Raw genomic sequence first — 17078 nt, 5'->3', positions numbered from 1 at the left:
GATCAGGAACTCCTGAGCCTGAGATGAGACTCTGGTGGATAAGCAGCATGGACAGCGGAGACTCAGGGATGGAGCTGTCATGAAGTTGCCCAGACAGTGCAGGTGTATCAAATCTATGACCTATGGGCCAGATCCAGCTTGCAGAGCTCCATAATCTAGCCCCTAGTGCTGCCCCATTGACCAATCCCCATAACATGCCCCATATACAAGCCCAGCCCCAGGTCACTGCCAGTGCTTGGACCAGAAGAAACAGTCAGGGGACAAGGGACTACTATATGTGTGAGGGTGCTGCAGCAGATCGTGTCGCCAGACCTAACAATTTCTGAGTGTTTGTTGCCCTCCTGCCTGACTTCAGGCTAATGTGGCTAACTACCTCTCTACTCCATGTCCTAGGTGCAATACTCGATATGTTACCTGGTGACATTTTGATCACTTCAAGAAGTCTGCAACTTTTTGAAGCCTGTCTGACAAATTTCTGCTTTCAGGAGCTGGTGACGCTGGGAGCCACTCAGCTACATCCACCTCGGGGCACTGCCAGCAAATGGTGGCACCCCAACATAGAGCTGACAGGAGCGGATGTTCAAAGCCCTGCCACGAGGGGCCAATTCCCTTCTCCCTCCCCCCTTCACAAAACCACAGGCCAAGCCGCCCTTTTGATACGGGGTTTTTCTTTTTTAAAAAAAGAAACAAAAACAGCAATAGTAATGTTTATAAATATCCCAGCCCGGCCGTGCGGCTGCCACCTCAGTCCAGTCTATCTGCTTCCAACCTCCTCCCAGGTGTGGATTGGGTTTGTCTCTCATTTTTTCCTTGGGTTTTTTTGTTTGTTTTTAGCAGCAACAGAACAGGAAAAGAGTCTTGAGGTATTTTATAGAGTCTTTTCTTTCTTTTTTAAAAAAAATAATATAAAGTTATAAAAAGCAGCGGGCTCTGACTCTGATCCAGGGGCTCCCGGTCCCCGGGGCTGATGGCTCCTTCTGCACGACCCAGGCACTTCCTTGTTAATGCGCTTTTGACTGCAAGGGAGACAAGAGGACAGGCAGTCAGTACAGGGGAACAAAAGGGATGTAATGGCGGGTAGTGACGAGCCCACAATCTGCTTTCAGGAGCTGGGACTCAGGACTGGGGTGCAGCCCTGGGGCTGCATCTAATCAGCATCTATTTATAATAAAGGCACATGGCTAGGTTTGCTTCTGAATAGATGGAGGAACTCTTAGGGCCAGAGACCCAGTATGGCTGGGCCAGAGACCCAGTAGGGCCTGGTATACCCTTGGCTCTCTTCATAGCAGCAGATCGAATGTGCCCAGTTTCCGTGCATGTATCCCGAACACCGCAAACTGCCCTGGGATCTGAAAGTCCACCCGAGCTCTTTCATCTAGGTTCATAATTAGTTGCCCCTGTGCCGTAGCACTGCTACCACCAGGTTTGAATTGGGTGACCCCTTGGTAAACAGCTCTGCTAGTGCACAAGGAACAGACTTCAGCGCCTTCTCTGCACTACTAACAGGAGTCACAAGTAGTAGATGCTGGTGCCAGCAAGACAGTAGGCTTGACCGACTCAGCCAGGACTGGGCTGCCTAGATACAGAGGGGACCTTTTACAGCCATTTTTTACAGCAGAGCAGCACTTCAAGCTTCCCAGCCCCCCGAAGGGAAGTCACGATCATTATTCCAATTTTAGAGATGGAGAAATGGAGGCCCAGAGATAGGAAGTGATTCCCCCCAGGTCACCCAGCCAGGCAGAGCTGAGACTAGGAAAAGTCCCCCAGCCAAATTCAACAGCTGCTCAGCCCTGTTCTCATCTTCTGGTTAAATAGACAGGGTGGCTACAGGACATATTTTGAGACTGCAAAGGCTGCACAGGCCCCAGAAGTCAGTCCTGTCGTACACACACCCAGATGGGAGAGACTGTGATCTTCCCAACAGCTATAATTCTCCCAGTGCCATTCCCTCCAGTGCCCAAGACTCAGATGGCTGTGAGCTCCCCCAAGACAATGCCACCACTCCAGTCCCAAGAGCATCTCCTGCTCAGAAAAGAACAGCCTGTCAGCTCTCCTTTTGCCTAGACCCCATGTGGAATCCTGCTGGGAGCCGAGCAAGCTGGGAGCTCCCCCGCAACCAGCCACCCTCGGCCCAATGCAATTCTCATCAGTGCCCCCTTCAGAGCCTACAGGGAACCAGTGGATCAGGGGTGGCCAACCTGCATGCCACAAACAGCCTCTCTGTGTGGCATATGGCAGACCAGGGATGGACCAGGCAGCACAGCAGCAAAGCAAGCAGGGAGCAGAAAGCAGAGCAGGCAGGGAGCATGGGGCAAGAAGCAGAAAGCAAAGCGGACAAGGAAAAGAGATCAGAGTGGCACTCAAGAATGGTGTGGGACTAGTTTGTCAACCCTGCCAAAATGTTGGCCCCTACTGCTGTGGATTATACTCCAGTGTTTAAAAGAAAAAAAATCCTATTAACTTTCCTCATACTGGACATCTGTATTCTCAGGTGTTGAAGGAATGAAGTGACAGTTTACTGGGCTCAATTAAAGAACAATGATTGCCAGGACCTGATGGCTCCATAAGGCAGGGGCACTCATACCCTATCACATGGGCCCATCTGGTCTGGTGCCCTAGGACATGGGAAGCTTATTCCTGGGAAAGCTTGATACCTCCCTAAACCCCCTTCCAACTGGTTGCAAGGAACCCTGCCTGCTTTTCTGGCTCGATGGCACATTTACAAATCCCCCAGATGCAGGCAAGGAGGATCCGGGGATGGCAAAGATGAACTGGGGGCTGTTGTGGGGATGGAGTAGGGACCTGGCACATGTTTGGAGGCAGCCCATAGCTTAACCCACTGTGGGGGCAGAGAAGGAAGATGAGCCCTGGCTTGGGGGCTCCTGGCATCAGCGGGAAGCTGTATACCTTCAGTGCGTTCCGCTTCTCCTCAAAGGCCAAGGAGGCAACTGGTTTCTTCCTCCTGATAGAACAGCCCGAGTCAGAGGAAGAGGACGAGGAGGAGGAGGAAGAGGCAGAGTGCTTGGGTTTCATCGGCCTGCAGTAAGTGGCCGTGTTCTTACGCTTCTTGGCCTCCTCGTCCGAGATGCAGTTGGCCTGAAGCGCTTTGGGGCCGTTGAGGGGGGAGCCCCGGTTTTCCAGCTGGGAGGCTTTGACTGGCGGGTGGCTCGTGGCCCTGCAGTCCAGGTGGCCAGCCCGTTTGACTCTGGAGCCTGGCGATAGGGCTCCATTGAAGGAGGCAGTGGAGGAGGAGCCCAGGGAAGGTTTAGTCTTGGCAGGGGGGTGGGAGACCTGGCAGCCGGCTGCCTTGCCCTTGCTTGAGTCCAGGAGGCAGGTCCGTTTATATGGCGGGCTCGCAGCAGCTCCAAGAGGCTGCTTGCGTTTTCGGGCTGAGGCCTCAGGCTCCACGCTGCCTGCCAGCTCCTTGGCTTTGGAGGACTTGCTGGCCTTGGTGGAAGGCAACTTGCTGAAGGAGGGAGAGGGGGTGTTGGCAGGCAGTGGAGACGTGATGGACTGGCTCCCGCCCGTGCAGTCCGACTGGCTGCAGGCAGCGGCAGCATGGGGCGAGCCCACCGTGTAGTTCAGGCTGGGGTGGCTGCGGCTCTCCCGAGCAGCCATCACCGAGGCAGAAGCTGTGCAGGATGAAGACGTCCTCCCAGGGGTGCTGTGGGGAAGGCTGCAGGCTGGGGAGGAGCTGTATGTCTGGGCCGTGCCACCAGCAGAGGCGCCTGGGACGGTAGGTGATGAAGCCGTGTGGAGCTGGGGGTCAGCGGCGGGAGGGATCTTTCTGGTTGAGCAGATGAAGCAGTCAGGAAGGTGGAGAGAAGGGCAGTTTCTTTAACTCCCTCCCCTCCACCTTGAATCTCATTCCCTCCCCAGTCGTGCCCCCACTGGCCCTTGTTGATTCCATCTGGTCCATGATCCTCTTCTCCCCCAGCCCCTACTGACCCACCCCTCCACCATCCTACCCCATCTGTCTTCCAGATTTCCCCCCATCCAATCCCACATCTCTCCTCTCCACAGTCACACCCTCCTCCATCAATCCTGAGCTGTCTTCTTCCCCCTCCCACCCTCTCCAGATCCAGGGTCATCTCCTCCCTTCACACCGTGTTCCCCTTTCCAAGGCAGTGTCTTTCCCCATTGCTCCGGTCCATCAGGACTCTGCATGGAGCCCAGTGCTCCAGCTCCATCTGCTGGGGGAAAACAGCACTGAGAGTGCCTAAAGATGGGAAATCGGGGCTTCGAATAAGAAACGGCTCTTGCAGGCACCAGCTAGCTCCCAAAGGGTTAATAAGAATCACTAGTCTTAGTGGCAACAGCAAATACTGCACTTGACACCCCGAACACTTTCCAAATGCCAGCCCAGCCTCAGATCCCTCCTATAGGCAGGGGACGCTGTCCCGTTATACCAAGGAGAAACTGAGGCAGGCTATCACAGCGTGGCTGGCTTCAGATCACACTGCACATCAGTGATGGAGCTGGGAGGAGTACCCAGGAGTCCTGGCAGCCAAGGCCCTGCCTTCCTCTCTAACGCTGCCCCCTCCATCACCTCCTTGCTCCCTGGGGCGGTGGGAAGAACGCGGTACCCTCCCAGCCCACCTGCAGCATCCCACTGTGGTGGCTTGCCCAGAGGAGAGCAGAAGGGATGGGGGAGGGGAAGCATTATCATGGAACCTGAAATAGAAACCACTCTCTAAATTTAGCAATGCTGAAAAGAATAAAAATGACTGACATGTCAGCTGACCTCCCTTCCCCAGAACTGTCTCCTCGGCACTTCCTCGGTCCCAAGGGCTTTCTCGCCAACCTTCTGCGGCCTCCCTGCCCTGGCCTACCACACGCCTGCGTATCTAAGCTGACCTTCCCCACTTAAGAGCTGGAGACTGGAATGTCAATGTTCCCTGCCAGCGTGTGTCTGCATGGCATTCCCAACAGACTAAATCCCATTTTGGACCCCGGGGCAGCCACCAGCACTTGGGAGGTTTGTGGGGGTGGAGGCAAGAGGGAGAAGACGGTCTGAAAAAGGGATGATGTTCCCAACTTCCCTCCTCCTGCACTGCCTGCTTCTCCCTATGTGCACTCAGCTCTGCCCAAAAGGACACAACACCACACTCAGGACCTGTGTAGGGGTAGATGCTATTGAGCTGGTCTCCATCTCAACGTACTTTTGAGAGATCACACTCAATCCCTGACCCACTTGGTCACTATGTTCATTGCTGCCCGATTCAGGGTGCAACTGGGGCTTTCCCACCCGACCTCGGGCTCAGCCTGCAGCAGCACGGCACTTACTTCCACATGTGCGAGTTGAGATGTCTCTCCAGCATGGAGCTGAGTGCTGAGCAGAAGCGGTCGAGCCGTCGGTTGAAGACGTAACACCCTGGGCTGACCAGGCGACTTCCAAAGGTGCAGAACTGTTTGCGGTCGGAGTTGGAGGAAGGGCAGACCCATCAGGCAGACAGACAGAGGGACTCTTGTACACCATGCAGCAGTCCCCTGCTCAGGGGAAGGGTGCAGGGAGCCCACCACATAGCCTGGCAGATACGAGTGAGGAGGGACCGAGTACTGCCAGCCTGGGGTCCCCCCACCCACTCTATCAGCCTCCCAGCCCCAATGTGGAGACAGATTGCAGCTGGATCCCAAGATCCAAGCCCAAGGAAGGATCTTATCACCCTAAATGCCAAGTGAGACCAAGGCCAAGAGGGGCCTCTGGCCTCCTTCCAGGTGGGGCATAGGGAATCTGCCTTAGGCCTGAAGGAAACCTGGCACTTACCGCCTGTGGCCGCGGTGGCCGTGTTGCATAATGGCAGTCCAGCCCGTGAACATCCTCAGCCGTGTCATCCTCACTCTCATCGCTCGATAGCCGGCTATTCCCCTTGGGCAGGGGGAAGGGGTACAGGCCTGGGTCTCCCTCACTGGAGACAGTGGGCAGGTCCTCCAGGTCACTCTCTGAGGAAACCCTGGACCTAACAGAGGTGGAGAAGTGAGAGAAGGCCCATTGGGTTCAAGCTGCAGAGGGGCAGGGTTAGATTTGGAAAAGCTGTGGCTCAATGGTGGGTGCTGCATGTCAGACAATGGCTCCTCTTTCGGAAAGCACTGATATCCCCGTTGGGGCCTAATGTGTGTTTTGCTGGGGTCTCTTGCACAGAGGCTGGAGGAGCCCAGTCTCAGAGCAGTGCTTACCTACTCGAGGGCAAGGGAATGTCCCTGGTCTGTGGGGAGAGGGTTTTGTAGGTGGAGACTGAGCTCCAGGCTCTGCCATTCATGGGGGCAGGAGGGAATCGCTGCTGCTTTACCTGAGAGGCGCACAGTGGGAGTGGGGCTGCTTGGCTCGGCAAGGGGAAGTGCTGGGTAAAACCAACGCGGTCTGCGCCAAGGAGGAGGAATCCTGGGAGAGACGTTCAGGGGCTGCTTCCTTCCTCACCGGGCTCTTGTCCTTGGGAGACTCCCCCTTCCTGGAGTTGGCCTTCAGCTCGGCCACCAACACGTCAAAGTCCTTCGCCCGGCCCTGCACCTCGCGGCGCTGATGAACAGAGTGAATCTGTGACAAGCAGGAGACGAGACAGTCAAAGGACACCCAGAGACTGAACCTGTTCATCACCACCCTTCACAAGATGCCACTACATATGCTCACATGTGTATGTTCATTGCACTCTGCTAACTGGCAGACTATGGTATCTATATACCCAATTACTGATTCAGCCAGTGTAGACTCTTCACCTCCACCAGAAGCCTGTGGGTTCAAAGCAGAGGCCCTCAGTCCTAATCCCCGGCAGGGCTTAGCTGTAAAATACTGTGGTACTACCTGGGGACTTAGAACCACTTCCAAGAGCCAGTTAGACTGAGACTGGACAACAGTAACCCGTAGGACTCCTGCCTCCCTTCTCCAACCAGCTTGGTCTTTAGAGCACTTTGTCTGTAGCTGCAAATCCTTCCCTGCCACAGTAAACTAAGCTGCAATAGGGGCGCCCCTAGAAGATGCATTCAACTTCTAACCGGGCCCATGGGGCAAGGGATTTCTCCCCCACACCCACTCCTTTTGTCAGGAAGCGACTTCCTCCTAGAACAATACCTTGCAGGTCAGTAACCGGGTGCAGATCTTTTTGGTTTCGGGGTTCACGACTCCACACTGCCTGTTCAAGTCACACTCCTTCCCTGCAGGGCAGATCGCAGAGAGTTACGAGGCGTTTGAGGGGAGAAGTACGTGCAGTGCAAAAATCCTAGTTCCTGCATGTGAGGAACCCCGTGTTCCTTAGCATCTCCTCCAAACTCCCTGAGAAGATGAGTGCATTGGGACTGGAGCTCTGCCTGCATCTCAGATCACACGTCTTTGCTGCAAGTTTGTCTCCGTCAGAAAAGGGAAAACACTGCTTCTTCTTGTTGCAATCCCAGGGCTTTTGTGCTCTTTTGACGCTGGGCAGAACTCAGGTACGACTGCAAGGGTTTCTACATAATCCTTCCATGAAGAGAGTGGGCAAAGAATTTAGAATGTGTTATTACCAAGCATGGGGGGGAAGGGAAGGTTCCTAAACCCAGTACCAAGGGCAGGTCTTTGTGGGGCTGCTAGAGTAGGGGCTTGAAACACCCTGATCTGAAGCAGCCCTGGGTCAGGCAGGAGATGCAAAACCATATAACAGACTAGAAAGCAAAGTGACACTGAGGAGGCTTCCGAAGGGATTGAAATGCAGACAGCACACTTCGTGGGAAGCTCCACATGTGGCTTGGTGTGCATGAGCTAGTAAGATGGTGGTTCTCAGCAACTTCCACCTGGGGATCTCCCACCCACACAAGCCACTTCTCCACTTCATGAAGGGCGTGATGGCTAGAACTCCCTGTCCCTACCTATAACACCCCTTCCAGCCCCGAGGGGGTTATGAGCCCCACATCAAGGAACCATCACCTAAGAGCTGGCAGGTTGTAAGGCATGTTTTTTTTATATCTTGACTGTATCCCTTTAGCCTGGAAACTTCACTGCACAAGGAATCACAAACAACAGTCCAAACTGCTCTGTCTAGACTCTCGTAGGGCTGTGATCACTGAGGCAGTGAAGTGTCTGAACAGACAGGAGGACAATGTCTCCTATGTCTTCCGCCCAACACAGCTACAACCTACACCCCTGAACAGACAGGACATACTTCATCCCCTCTAATAGACCTACTATAGGTAGGATCTGCTGGCCCATGCCAGGTGGCAGTTCTGACTGCCTGACCACGATGTCTCTTTTTGCCTTAAAAGCCTCGAATCATGCAAGTCCCATTACATATGTGCAGGATCCTGCCCCAACACAGTCTTTTCCCAGTTTCCCTGTCAAGAGTAGAGTGTTTTAAGGAGGGTTTCTGGGCCCAGGACAGCAAGCTGGACAGGTCGTGTGTTCCAAGTGGGGCAGAGACAGACTATGTACCCACAATGCTTTCTCTTCCCTAGTCTCCCTGTCCAGGAACATAAATGTAGAAGTGATAAAAAAACTTCTGCCCTCCCTCCACACCTTCCCCATCCAGGCAAGGTTCCCTAAGCATCGTGCAGGCAGCTCGTTCCGCTTCTCAGTCCCCAGGGAAGTAGGTATTCTTCTCATTGTCGGTGGGGAAGTAAAGGCAGGGAGAGGTTAGTGACGTGCCAAGCTGGCATAGGGGATCAGTGTCCGAGCTAGGCACAGAACTAAGATTGTCTGAATCCCTTTTCTGGGTTCCTCCTGTTTCTAGGTTTCACCTTCAGCAGCATCACATGGGTGGATGCATACAGACCCGGTGTGATTTACATGGGGTTTGTACATTGATATAAATTGCACCTAAAACACAAACTGCAATATGCAGCTCTCCTGGGGTAGCAAAAGAAGAAGACAGCTATTACTGTTCTTCACCACCAAATGGCAGGGGACCAGAGGCCTGTCTGCCCCTAGGGAATGGCTACCCATGGATGGATGTGGACAATGCCTACTCCAGTAAAACTGACAGCAGTAATGTTCTACCTTGAGGTTTCAGAGGTAATTTTTCACTGGGCTTGGCAAAGTTATCCCAGCCTAGGGGCTTGAACTGTCTGTGCCGTACTTGATTGCATCAATGTACCACCAATCACACCAGTGCAACCATACAGTATGGCCATGCCTAGGGTTAGCAACCACCAAAATACACTGCCTTGCTGGGCTGATTCAATATCACCCACACTGGGCAACAAAGCAGCCTGCAGCCCACAAAGCCAGGAAGCACCAGAGAGGAGAAGCAGGACTCACGTGCCATCTTCTTGTGGGATTTGGGAGGAGGCTTGGAGGAACTCAGCTCCTTCTCCCCCAAGGCAGATGTGCTCTCCGGTTTCCTGCTTGGGGCATCGGTGGGCACAATGGAGTCCCCTCCCACCTTGCTTGGCACAAGCGGATCTTTCGGAGATGCTGCCAGGGATGGTTTCCCCAGGGGCTCTTTGGAGCTTGTGGAAGGCTGTCCGGGCATGGAAGAGGCAGAGGGCTTTGGGGGCACCTTGATCCCATGTCCATCAGGCTTGGGAAGGCTGGAAATCTTTTCCAGGTTCACCACCGGCATGAACAGGCTGGAAGGAGAAGGGACGGGCTCAGAGGGGTCAGCAGCTTCTTCCCTAAATGCCAGGTAACATGACAGCTACAAATCACCCATCAGAGCGGAGGTCACCTGAGTCCCTTCTAGGCCAGCAGTTCCCAGGCCCCGATCCACATCCTCCTACAGGTGGCTTGGGCTTGTGAATTTTGGGGTCCCCCTTCACTGTACCTTAACCATGACACCTTTAGGCTGGGCCCTACAATCCACCTTCCCTGCAGTCCCATGCACTCGAGCCTGCCATGGAGCACAGCTTGGCTTCGGGCTGCCGGTGCGAGACCACAGCATCTTTCACAGGGCATGGCTTAAATAGCCAGGGATGGACACCGGCAGGAGCAGGAACAGGTGGGCCAGTCCACAGCCCTCATTCCCCACATGTCAGAAGAGGCTCAGGCTCCTCTGCAATTCCCTTTCTCCCACAACCAGAGAGGCATCAAAGCCCCCACGACTTCATGAACCTCTGGGTCAGGACCACCTGCTGTTCTTCCCCCTGCACCTCTTCCCCCATCCCAATCCTAAGTGCCTAAGAGCCTGGGTAAGGCTCTACCCACTCCCAGCACCAAGGCAGGATCAGGAATCCCCCTTCCCATCTGTGTCAGAGGGTGGCCAGGCCCCCCCACAGCACTCCCAGCACCACTCACCAGAGGTTGTCTTTCTGGGCCTTCTCTGGCCTCTCTGATGGGTGCTGGGCCCGGCTGCGGGAGCTCTGGGCCTTCTCCCGTGTGACCTTGGTGGTGCCATGGCCCCCGCAGGCAGGTGGCTGCCCATTGACCACGTGGCACTTCTGCGCGTTGGAGGACGCCTGCGCCCGTGAATACAGTTTGCTGAGAGGTCCATGCCGTCGTTCTGTGGGGCAGCGTATTAAAGGCTCCATCAGCGCCACGTGCAAACAAGGCCCTGTGTGGCACAGGGACATCTCTGCCCTCGTGCTCTGGCTGCACGCCACTCCCCCGAGAAAGGCTAGGGCAGCTTCCCGCACACACCCCTGATGCACTCAGGTTTACCCAAGTCTGCAGACAGATGGGAGTCACAGCCCTGAGCATGGGACAAGGCCCTGGTCGCCTCCATGTGCCTGCACGCTGGAGCGGAAGGAGCAGCATTCACTCCGCTATTGCTCACTGGAGCAGAAACATCCAGCCAGCTGCCACATTGTGCTAGGGTGGTTTCCAGCAGCACCGCTCCAAAGCCAGCAGGCAATCTCCCCCCCCTGGAAATTTACCCACACAGACAGGCTCAATCTAGAACTTCAGCAAGGGGTTGTCCAGGACCCCACTTGCATCCCGCAGGCACCCACACATCAGTGTCTGAGGGCCCAGTGGAGAGCAGTGTCATAGGCACCTGCCACTGAATGGGCCCTGCTGTTCAGTCCCCTTGACTGTCAACTGGCCTTTCCTCCCCAGCTTACCGCAGTGCTTCTGAAAGGCCTGAGGTTTGACCACTTGGCTACAGTGGTTACACACCACCAGGTAGAACTCATCATGGGCCGGGCAGTGACCGAAGATAGACATGTCTGAAAGGAGGAGAGACAGAGCCTGGTAAGAGACTGACCTGGTGAGAAGCTGGGTCTGAGCTCCACCGGCCGAGAGCCTGGCCTAAGAACACCCGCAAGTATTTTACCCCCTGCAAACTGAAAGCCAAGCCCCGGCCACACAGAGCACCTCTCCCAGCACCAAATGGAGACTCATCCTTCAGACGCCAGGGGTTGGATGATGGGGGCTTTGGCTCCCCAACCCCTCCTACAAACAACCCCAATGCCCCAAGCTGCCAGCAGAGGCTGGTGAAGAATTGGAGAGGGACAGTCTGGTTTGAGTCCTGTCCCCACTTTGCTCTGTGCTGAAGCCCCAAGACCGGCTCCCTGGGAAGAGGAAATGTGGTTTGCCTCCCAAAAAGGCACCATGACCTGGGCCTCGGAGAAACTCTTGCTGCATCGCCGGTTTGGCAGCTTTCTCCGCCAGCAGGGCAGCCCAGGCTCACCCCAATCTCGTTGTGCGATAGGAGCCACAACATCCGCTGGGGCAGAGACCCGCTTATCCTGAATCCCTAGCTGAGTCCGTGCAAAGCCCATATCAACTGCAGTCGGAGGCAGGACTGCAGCGCAGACAGGCAGCCCCAGCTCCCTTTCCTTCCAGCAGCTTGGCTAGCAATAGCTGGGGAAACACAGTGAGGTGGGATGGGCTCCCGCTGCCCGAGGACGTCCCCAGCGCTGCTGCCAGGCTTGCACAGCCCCAGCTGCTGTGTCTTCACTGTAACGTTACCCGAGCGAGCCAGATCGAAGGCAGCTCTGCTACAGCCACCGGTGCTGCAATCGCACCTCTGGTTGCAGCACAGACATAACCACAGACACAGGCGCTGCGGGGAAAGGCTAGAGCAGGGGGGGCTTTCCCTCAAGGCAAAGGGCCAGAGCGCTCCCCCGGCCACACCAGGCATCCTGAGAATAAGGGAGCCAGACGAGCTCCTACCTTCCTTGATGAGGGTCATTGCGTCCAGTTTCTTGCTCCCATTCTTGCTGCTCTCCTCCAGCTCAGCCCCTGCTGGAGACAACCAGCCCCATCAGGATCCTTCGCACATTCAGCACCCCAGATTCCCCGACCGACATGGACACCAGGCAGAGCCTCCGGTGCCACGGACACGCCCCGTCTGGCTGGGAGCCTGCCCCCTACAGGACAACGAGGAGCATTTTAATTGCTTTCAAAGCAGGAGGAGGGCAGCTTGCCAAGTTGCAGCAGACGGAGTATCCCTATGAATCAGTCAGTTAATCAGGTGCGCGGCCTTGGGCTCTGGCAATCTCCGTCCCCAGAGCCCCCCGCATAAAGCAGGGATAGACGGAAGAAACCGATATGCAAACTGTGCCAGGGATGGCTGCCACGGCGCAGCTGGGGCTGGAGCAAGGATGCAATCCCCAGGGCAGGGGAGGGAACTTATTCAGGGTTTGGGATGTGCTGCTCCCGTTTAGACAATTAGCACAGGGATCTCCATCAGCAACTTTTATTGCCAATCCCTGGAGCCCAGGGAGAGCTGCTGCTCAGCGGAGCTCTGAGCTCCTCTGCCTTCCCTAACAGCTTCAGCAGGACCTGAGCTTTCTGGCTACGGGGGAAAAAAAAAAACTGTGCACGTACCCTAGTTGCGTGTCCCCAGTTACGCAGCAGCTGTGGCTGCACTGGGATTCCAGCTCTGGGCTGTCTGTGCTGGTGGAATTCCCTGGTGAAGACGTAAATCATGTAGGAGAAGTACGATTGCTCTGGGTAAATCATGTCTCTGCTAGAGCTAGCCATGGCACAGCAGCCTGTGCTGGCTGGGCACCGAGGACCACATCTGGGAGGCTGCCTGAGCCTGCAGAGAAAAAGCCTAAAGCGACAGCTCTGAAGTGTGGGCTTCCATCCCTCTGTCCCTGCCGGATGCTACCACTAACCTAGCTATGGCCACCTGCAGTCTCAGCATGGCTAATAGTTTCACTGACCATCGTCTTAGGACCCATCTCCCTTTAGCTGGCTGGTGGCTGATGGCATTTGCTGCCCCCAGGCTGCCAAAGCACATGCACGTCCATGCACTTTGGGTAGCTCCACCCAAAGTGATGCTGCCAGGGCATGTAGCGTGTGCTGGGAAGTCACGAGCTACTGAAGGGACTGTGGCAGCCAAGAGAAAGCACAGGAGCTTCTATAGGCACCTTCTGCTGGCTGCCAGATGGCCGCAGAAGCTCTACTCCACTTGCTGGGTGGATGCGAGGTGCCTGGCAAAAAAGGGAGGGTCTGCTGTCTCCCAAAAGCATCGAGCGTAGACACACATGCAGATCATTGTAGTGTGAACGAGGTCTTAGCAGAAAGCTCCTGCTAAGGTGTTCAGCCAGGGCTCACTGATCCAGCACGAGGAGCTTTCCCGAGTGTAGGGACATCAAATGCATTTGGCCCCGATGGGTAAATCTGGACAGCAAGGAATCCTGCAGGTCGGAAACCCGTGAGCGGCAGCATTCACCCCCACAGCTGTGGGAGTGACTGTTTCGGCACTGCTCCAAAACCCAGGGAGTCGATGCCGCTGCTGCTCACCCCCTTCTTTTCCCCTGCCAACAATTTTAGTCACTAGGGATGACTAAATCCCTTGATTTCAACAGCAGGTAAGGGGTGGGGAAGAAGGGAGGCAAGTGGCATTAAATCCCTCGGTTCCAGAGCTGCACTGAAACAGCAGCTCCAGCGGCTGCCGAGATTAACACCACCACCGCAGGGGCCCCAAAGAGCCCACAGAGGTCAGGGGTCCAGGCTCCAAGGCGGCCCATGTCTGGCACCCCTGCCCTAGTTCATCTCATCACTTTGTTCTACCCCAGTGCACCCAGGGAACAGAGCAGCAGCCATGAGACAGAGATCAATAGGGAAGCAAACAGTCAGGGAGGGCAGAAGCATTAGAGGGATAACAGCCAAGGAAAGGGCAGCTACAGGGGATGCATCTTGTAGGATGAGAGTTGGGGGCAACATCAAATTTCAGTTTAGTTCTCCGAGAAGAATCCAGTCTCTCGGATGCTCCTGGAGCAGACGTGGCTGGCTGCACAGCACCAAAATAAACATGCTGGATCCAGCATCAAGGCTGCAGCTCAGGAGATCTGGGTTCAATTCCCAACTCCACCACGGATTCCTTGTACGATCTTGGACAAATCGCTTAATCTCTACGCACCTCAGCTTCCCCATCTGTAAAATGGGGGCAAACTGTTCCCCTACCTTTGATCTAGGAAGTCACATGCCCTTCAGGGTGAGACTATCTCTTACTGTATGTATGTACAGCTCCATGCCTGGTCTAAAGGGATCCTGATCTCATTTAGGCCTTCTTGTTCCTACTATAATATACCTAACACAACATCAAAAAAATCCCCTCTCCTGCTTGTACTGAAAAGCTCTGTGCCCTTCTCTAGCAAGTTCCCTTCAGCATCTCAAGGTAACGAACCCTCAACCAGCCCCTACGAGGCAGGTCCATATTAGGCTCATCCTGCAGAAAGAACTGGTCACAGAGCAGGTAATCAGCCTTTGATCACACAGGGAGGCAGTGACTGAACCAGGCCCACTAGCTTTATCCAAGAGTCATAATTCCTCGACATCTGGGAGCCTGACACTGTGCCGTGAGCTCACAGATGCAGGACGCGCCAGCTATGACGTGGCTCTTTACGCAGACAGCGATCAAAACACAGACTGACTCGCATGAGCCAGTGGCTCGCGGGCCAGGTCTGCGTTTTGCTTCAGGAGCCAAATACACCCGGTGAAGATCCTTATGCCTGTTTGACGCTCATGAGGCTCCATCCTTTCCTCTTGCCAGTAAACCCATCAGATGCTTTTCATTTTTATATTAAAATTATCCTAGAAATAAGCGCGGCGTCAGGCCAATCCATGGCTCAGCCTCAGAGAAAAGAAACACATTTCCACCAACAGGAGCCTGCAAGAGGGAATACCGTGGGTTTTGTTGTGTTGTTGGGTTTTTTTAAACAAAGCAATAATTTGCAAATAGTCACATGCGCATTTAATCCCAAGGCTTGGGTTAGTTAAGGCCGGACAGGACAAAATCTTGACAAATAAACTGTATGAAGAATCCTACAATGCAGGCTAGTGGGGGGTAGATCAGGGAGGAACAAACAGAGCGTTGTCTAGCTATAATTTATATTGCATTATTAAGCTATAAAGGGGAAAACCTGGGCTGCAAAGTGCCCAGAAAACACGGGTCCTTTCACAATCTCCCCTAGGGCTGTCGGGGGATCAGACAGCGCAGAGCCCGGCCACCACCGAGTGCAGGAGAAAGGGACTGGGGGGAGAAAGGAGGCTCCATAAGACAGCGAGTGTCACCAAGGACAGCTCCTCGCCCCTCCCCTACACCCAAGGCCTTTCCAGGGCCCGGCATCAGGTGGTGTTGGAGAAATCGAACGCCCCTCGTGCCTCCCCAGAAGGCGACGCTTCCACACGACGCCAGGGACTCCAAGGACAAAAGTCAGGGAGACGGGGAGAAGCTCTGCCCCCCGCTCAGCCGACAGGGAGCGGACAGAGGGGGCGACGGGGCAGGAAACGCCACGAGAGGAAGAGAATCGACGCGCGGATGACGGAGGAAACGGAGCAGGAGCTGAACGCAAAGGCTGGGGCGGCAGTGCCGGGGGGGCAGCCCAGGGAGACGATAGGTAGGGACCTCAGCACCGGGCGGTGGCAGCGGGTGCTGGGGGGAGGAAAGTGCCTGGCTCTGCACCCCATGCAGCAGCAGGGGCGGGAGCGGGGAAGGGGTCCTGGCCAGCAGGGCAGCCAGCAGGTAGAGGTGGAGGCGGAGGAGCTGTGCACAGCCCCGCCTCGCCGCCAGGGGGCGCTGCCACCCACTGGGAGGTGAGGGCGGCGCTAGGACCCGCGGCGCTGGGAGTCAATGAGCGCTAGGACCCGGCGGCGCGCGCGCGAGGGGCGGCGCTAGGACCCAGGCGGGCGGGCGGCGCTAGGACCGCGCGGCTCCTTTGTTCGGGCCGGGCCGGGCGGGGGCGCGGACGGGACGGCGGCGGCGGCGGTTGCCCCTGGTCCCCGCCCCCCCGGCGGCCCCCGCCCGGCGCCGCCCCGCCCCCCCCGCGCGGCGCTCACCTGTGTCGGCGGCCGGCCCGGCGCGCGCCACCCAGGCGCTCCAGCTCTGCCCCGCGAAGTCCTCGAGGCTGGGCGGGCGCCGCTCCACCGCGGCCATCGCTGCTGCCGCCGCCGCGCGTCCACGCACCGCCATCACCGCCGCGGGAGCGCGCGCCGCCCCCCCATCCCCCCGCCGCCCGGCCCGGGGCCGCCACACTGCGCACGCGCGGGCCTGCCCCGCGGCATTCTGGGACGTGTAGTCCGCGCCGCCTCGGGGCACTCGCGGCGGGGGGGCGGGGCGCCCGAAGCCCCACCCCCCAGGCTCCCAGAGCCCGCGGGTCCGTCGCGCACGTGCCGCTCGGGACTCCCCTCGGGGGCTTGCCCCTCGCAGCCGCCCTTGCCTGCACAGCAGCTGCCTGGGGAGCCCCTGCGAAGGGTGTGAGGCCACGTGGGCATGAGGGGGGCACACAAGGGCACTGTCCCATCATTAACACATCCCTCCCTACATGGGCTCTGGAGATGGGGAGCCGCTGGGGTTCAGGGGCGAGTCCGGCAAGGGGAGGCTGGCGTCCTAGTCACTGGCTTGTACGGTGCAAATTGACCCCGGCGAGATCCTGCTACTGCCCCATCCCATCCCATCCACCCCTCGTGTTGGATGTCACCGGCCACGTCCGTCCAGCGTTGGGCTGCGGCCAGCTTGGGCTCCAGCCGTGTCCATCCAGCATTGGGCTGGAGCAGAGTCAACGTCTAGGGATGCTGCTCCTGGGAAGTGAAACCTCAAGGCTGAGGGGGAAGAGAGGACCGCTTTGAATGCCCCGCTGCAGCCAAGGGAGCTTTTAAACAAAAGCAGCATGAGCTGCGCGGAGAGACTGGGATCCTGTCCTAGCAGTAATGAGACCCTCTTGCATCATTAAAAGCTTCCTGATCCCTGTCACTGGTTTTGTGTGTCTAGGTGGGTGGCTGCCAA

General features: G+C 56.5%; 1 protein-coding gene across 4 annotated transcripts; it reads right to left on the bottom strand.

Annotated features, from left to right (window-relative positions):
• Positions 1-651: 651 nt before the first annotated feature.
• On the bottom strand, positions 652-16301 carry ATXN7L2 (ataxin 7 like 2). 4 transcript variants are annotated; one of them, XM_059717623.1, is made up of 11 exons: positions 16133-16301; positions 12014-12085; positions 10960-11064; positions 10196-10400; positions 9221-9576; positions 7067-7149; positions 6291-6535; positions 5768-5960; positions 5287-5408; positions 2908-3787; positions 652-1016 (listed from the first exon to the last, which is right to left on the bottom strand). In XM_059717623.1, the coding sequence occupies exons 1-11, from the start codon at positions 16263-16265 to the stop codon at positions 1002-1004; spliced, it is 2409 nt and encodes an 802-aa protein (XP_059573606.1). In that variant the 5' UTR covers positions 16266-16301; the 3' UTR covers positions 652-1001. The 4 variants fall into 4 exon arrangements, with proteins under 4 accessions (XP_059573606.1, XP_059573607.1, XP_059573608.1 ...); XM_059717624.1 differs by having other exon boundaries at positions 12014-12082; XM_059717625.1 differs by having other exon boundaries at positions 9221-9531; positions 16133-16300.
• Positions 16302-17078: the final 777 nt, after the last annotated feature.

Source organism: Alligator mississippiensis, chromosome 14, assembly GCF_030867095.1.
Source record: "Alligator mississippiensis isolate rAllMis1 chromosome 14, rAllMis1, whole genome shotgun sequence".
Lineage (NCBI taxonomy): Eukaryota > Metazoa > Chordata > Crocodylia > Alligatoridae > Alligator > Alligator mississippiensis.
This window is presented reverse-complemented; position numbering and strand designations above follow the sequence as displayed.

What these genes read in the sequence shown, in the direction of transcription:
- ATXN7L2 (XM_059717623.1), bottom strand. Translation starts at nt 16,265, where the DNA reads ATGGCGGTGCGTGGACGCGCGGCGGCGGCAGCAGCGATGGCCGCGGTG. An exon ending in GGCCACCGCGGCCACAGGCG is followed by an intron (nt 5,409 to 5,767) that starts GTAAGTGCCAGG and finishes GACCGCAAACAG; the next exon opens with TTCTGCACCTTTGGAAGTCG. An exon ending in CTCAACTCGCACATGTGGAA is followed by an intron (nt 3,788 to 5,286) that starts GTAAGTGCCGTG and finishes CTGCTCAACCAG; the next exon opens with AAAGATCCCTCCCGCCGCTG.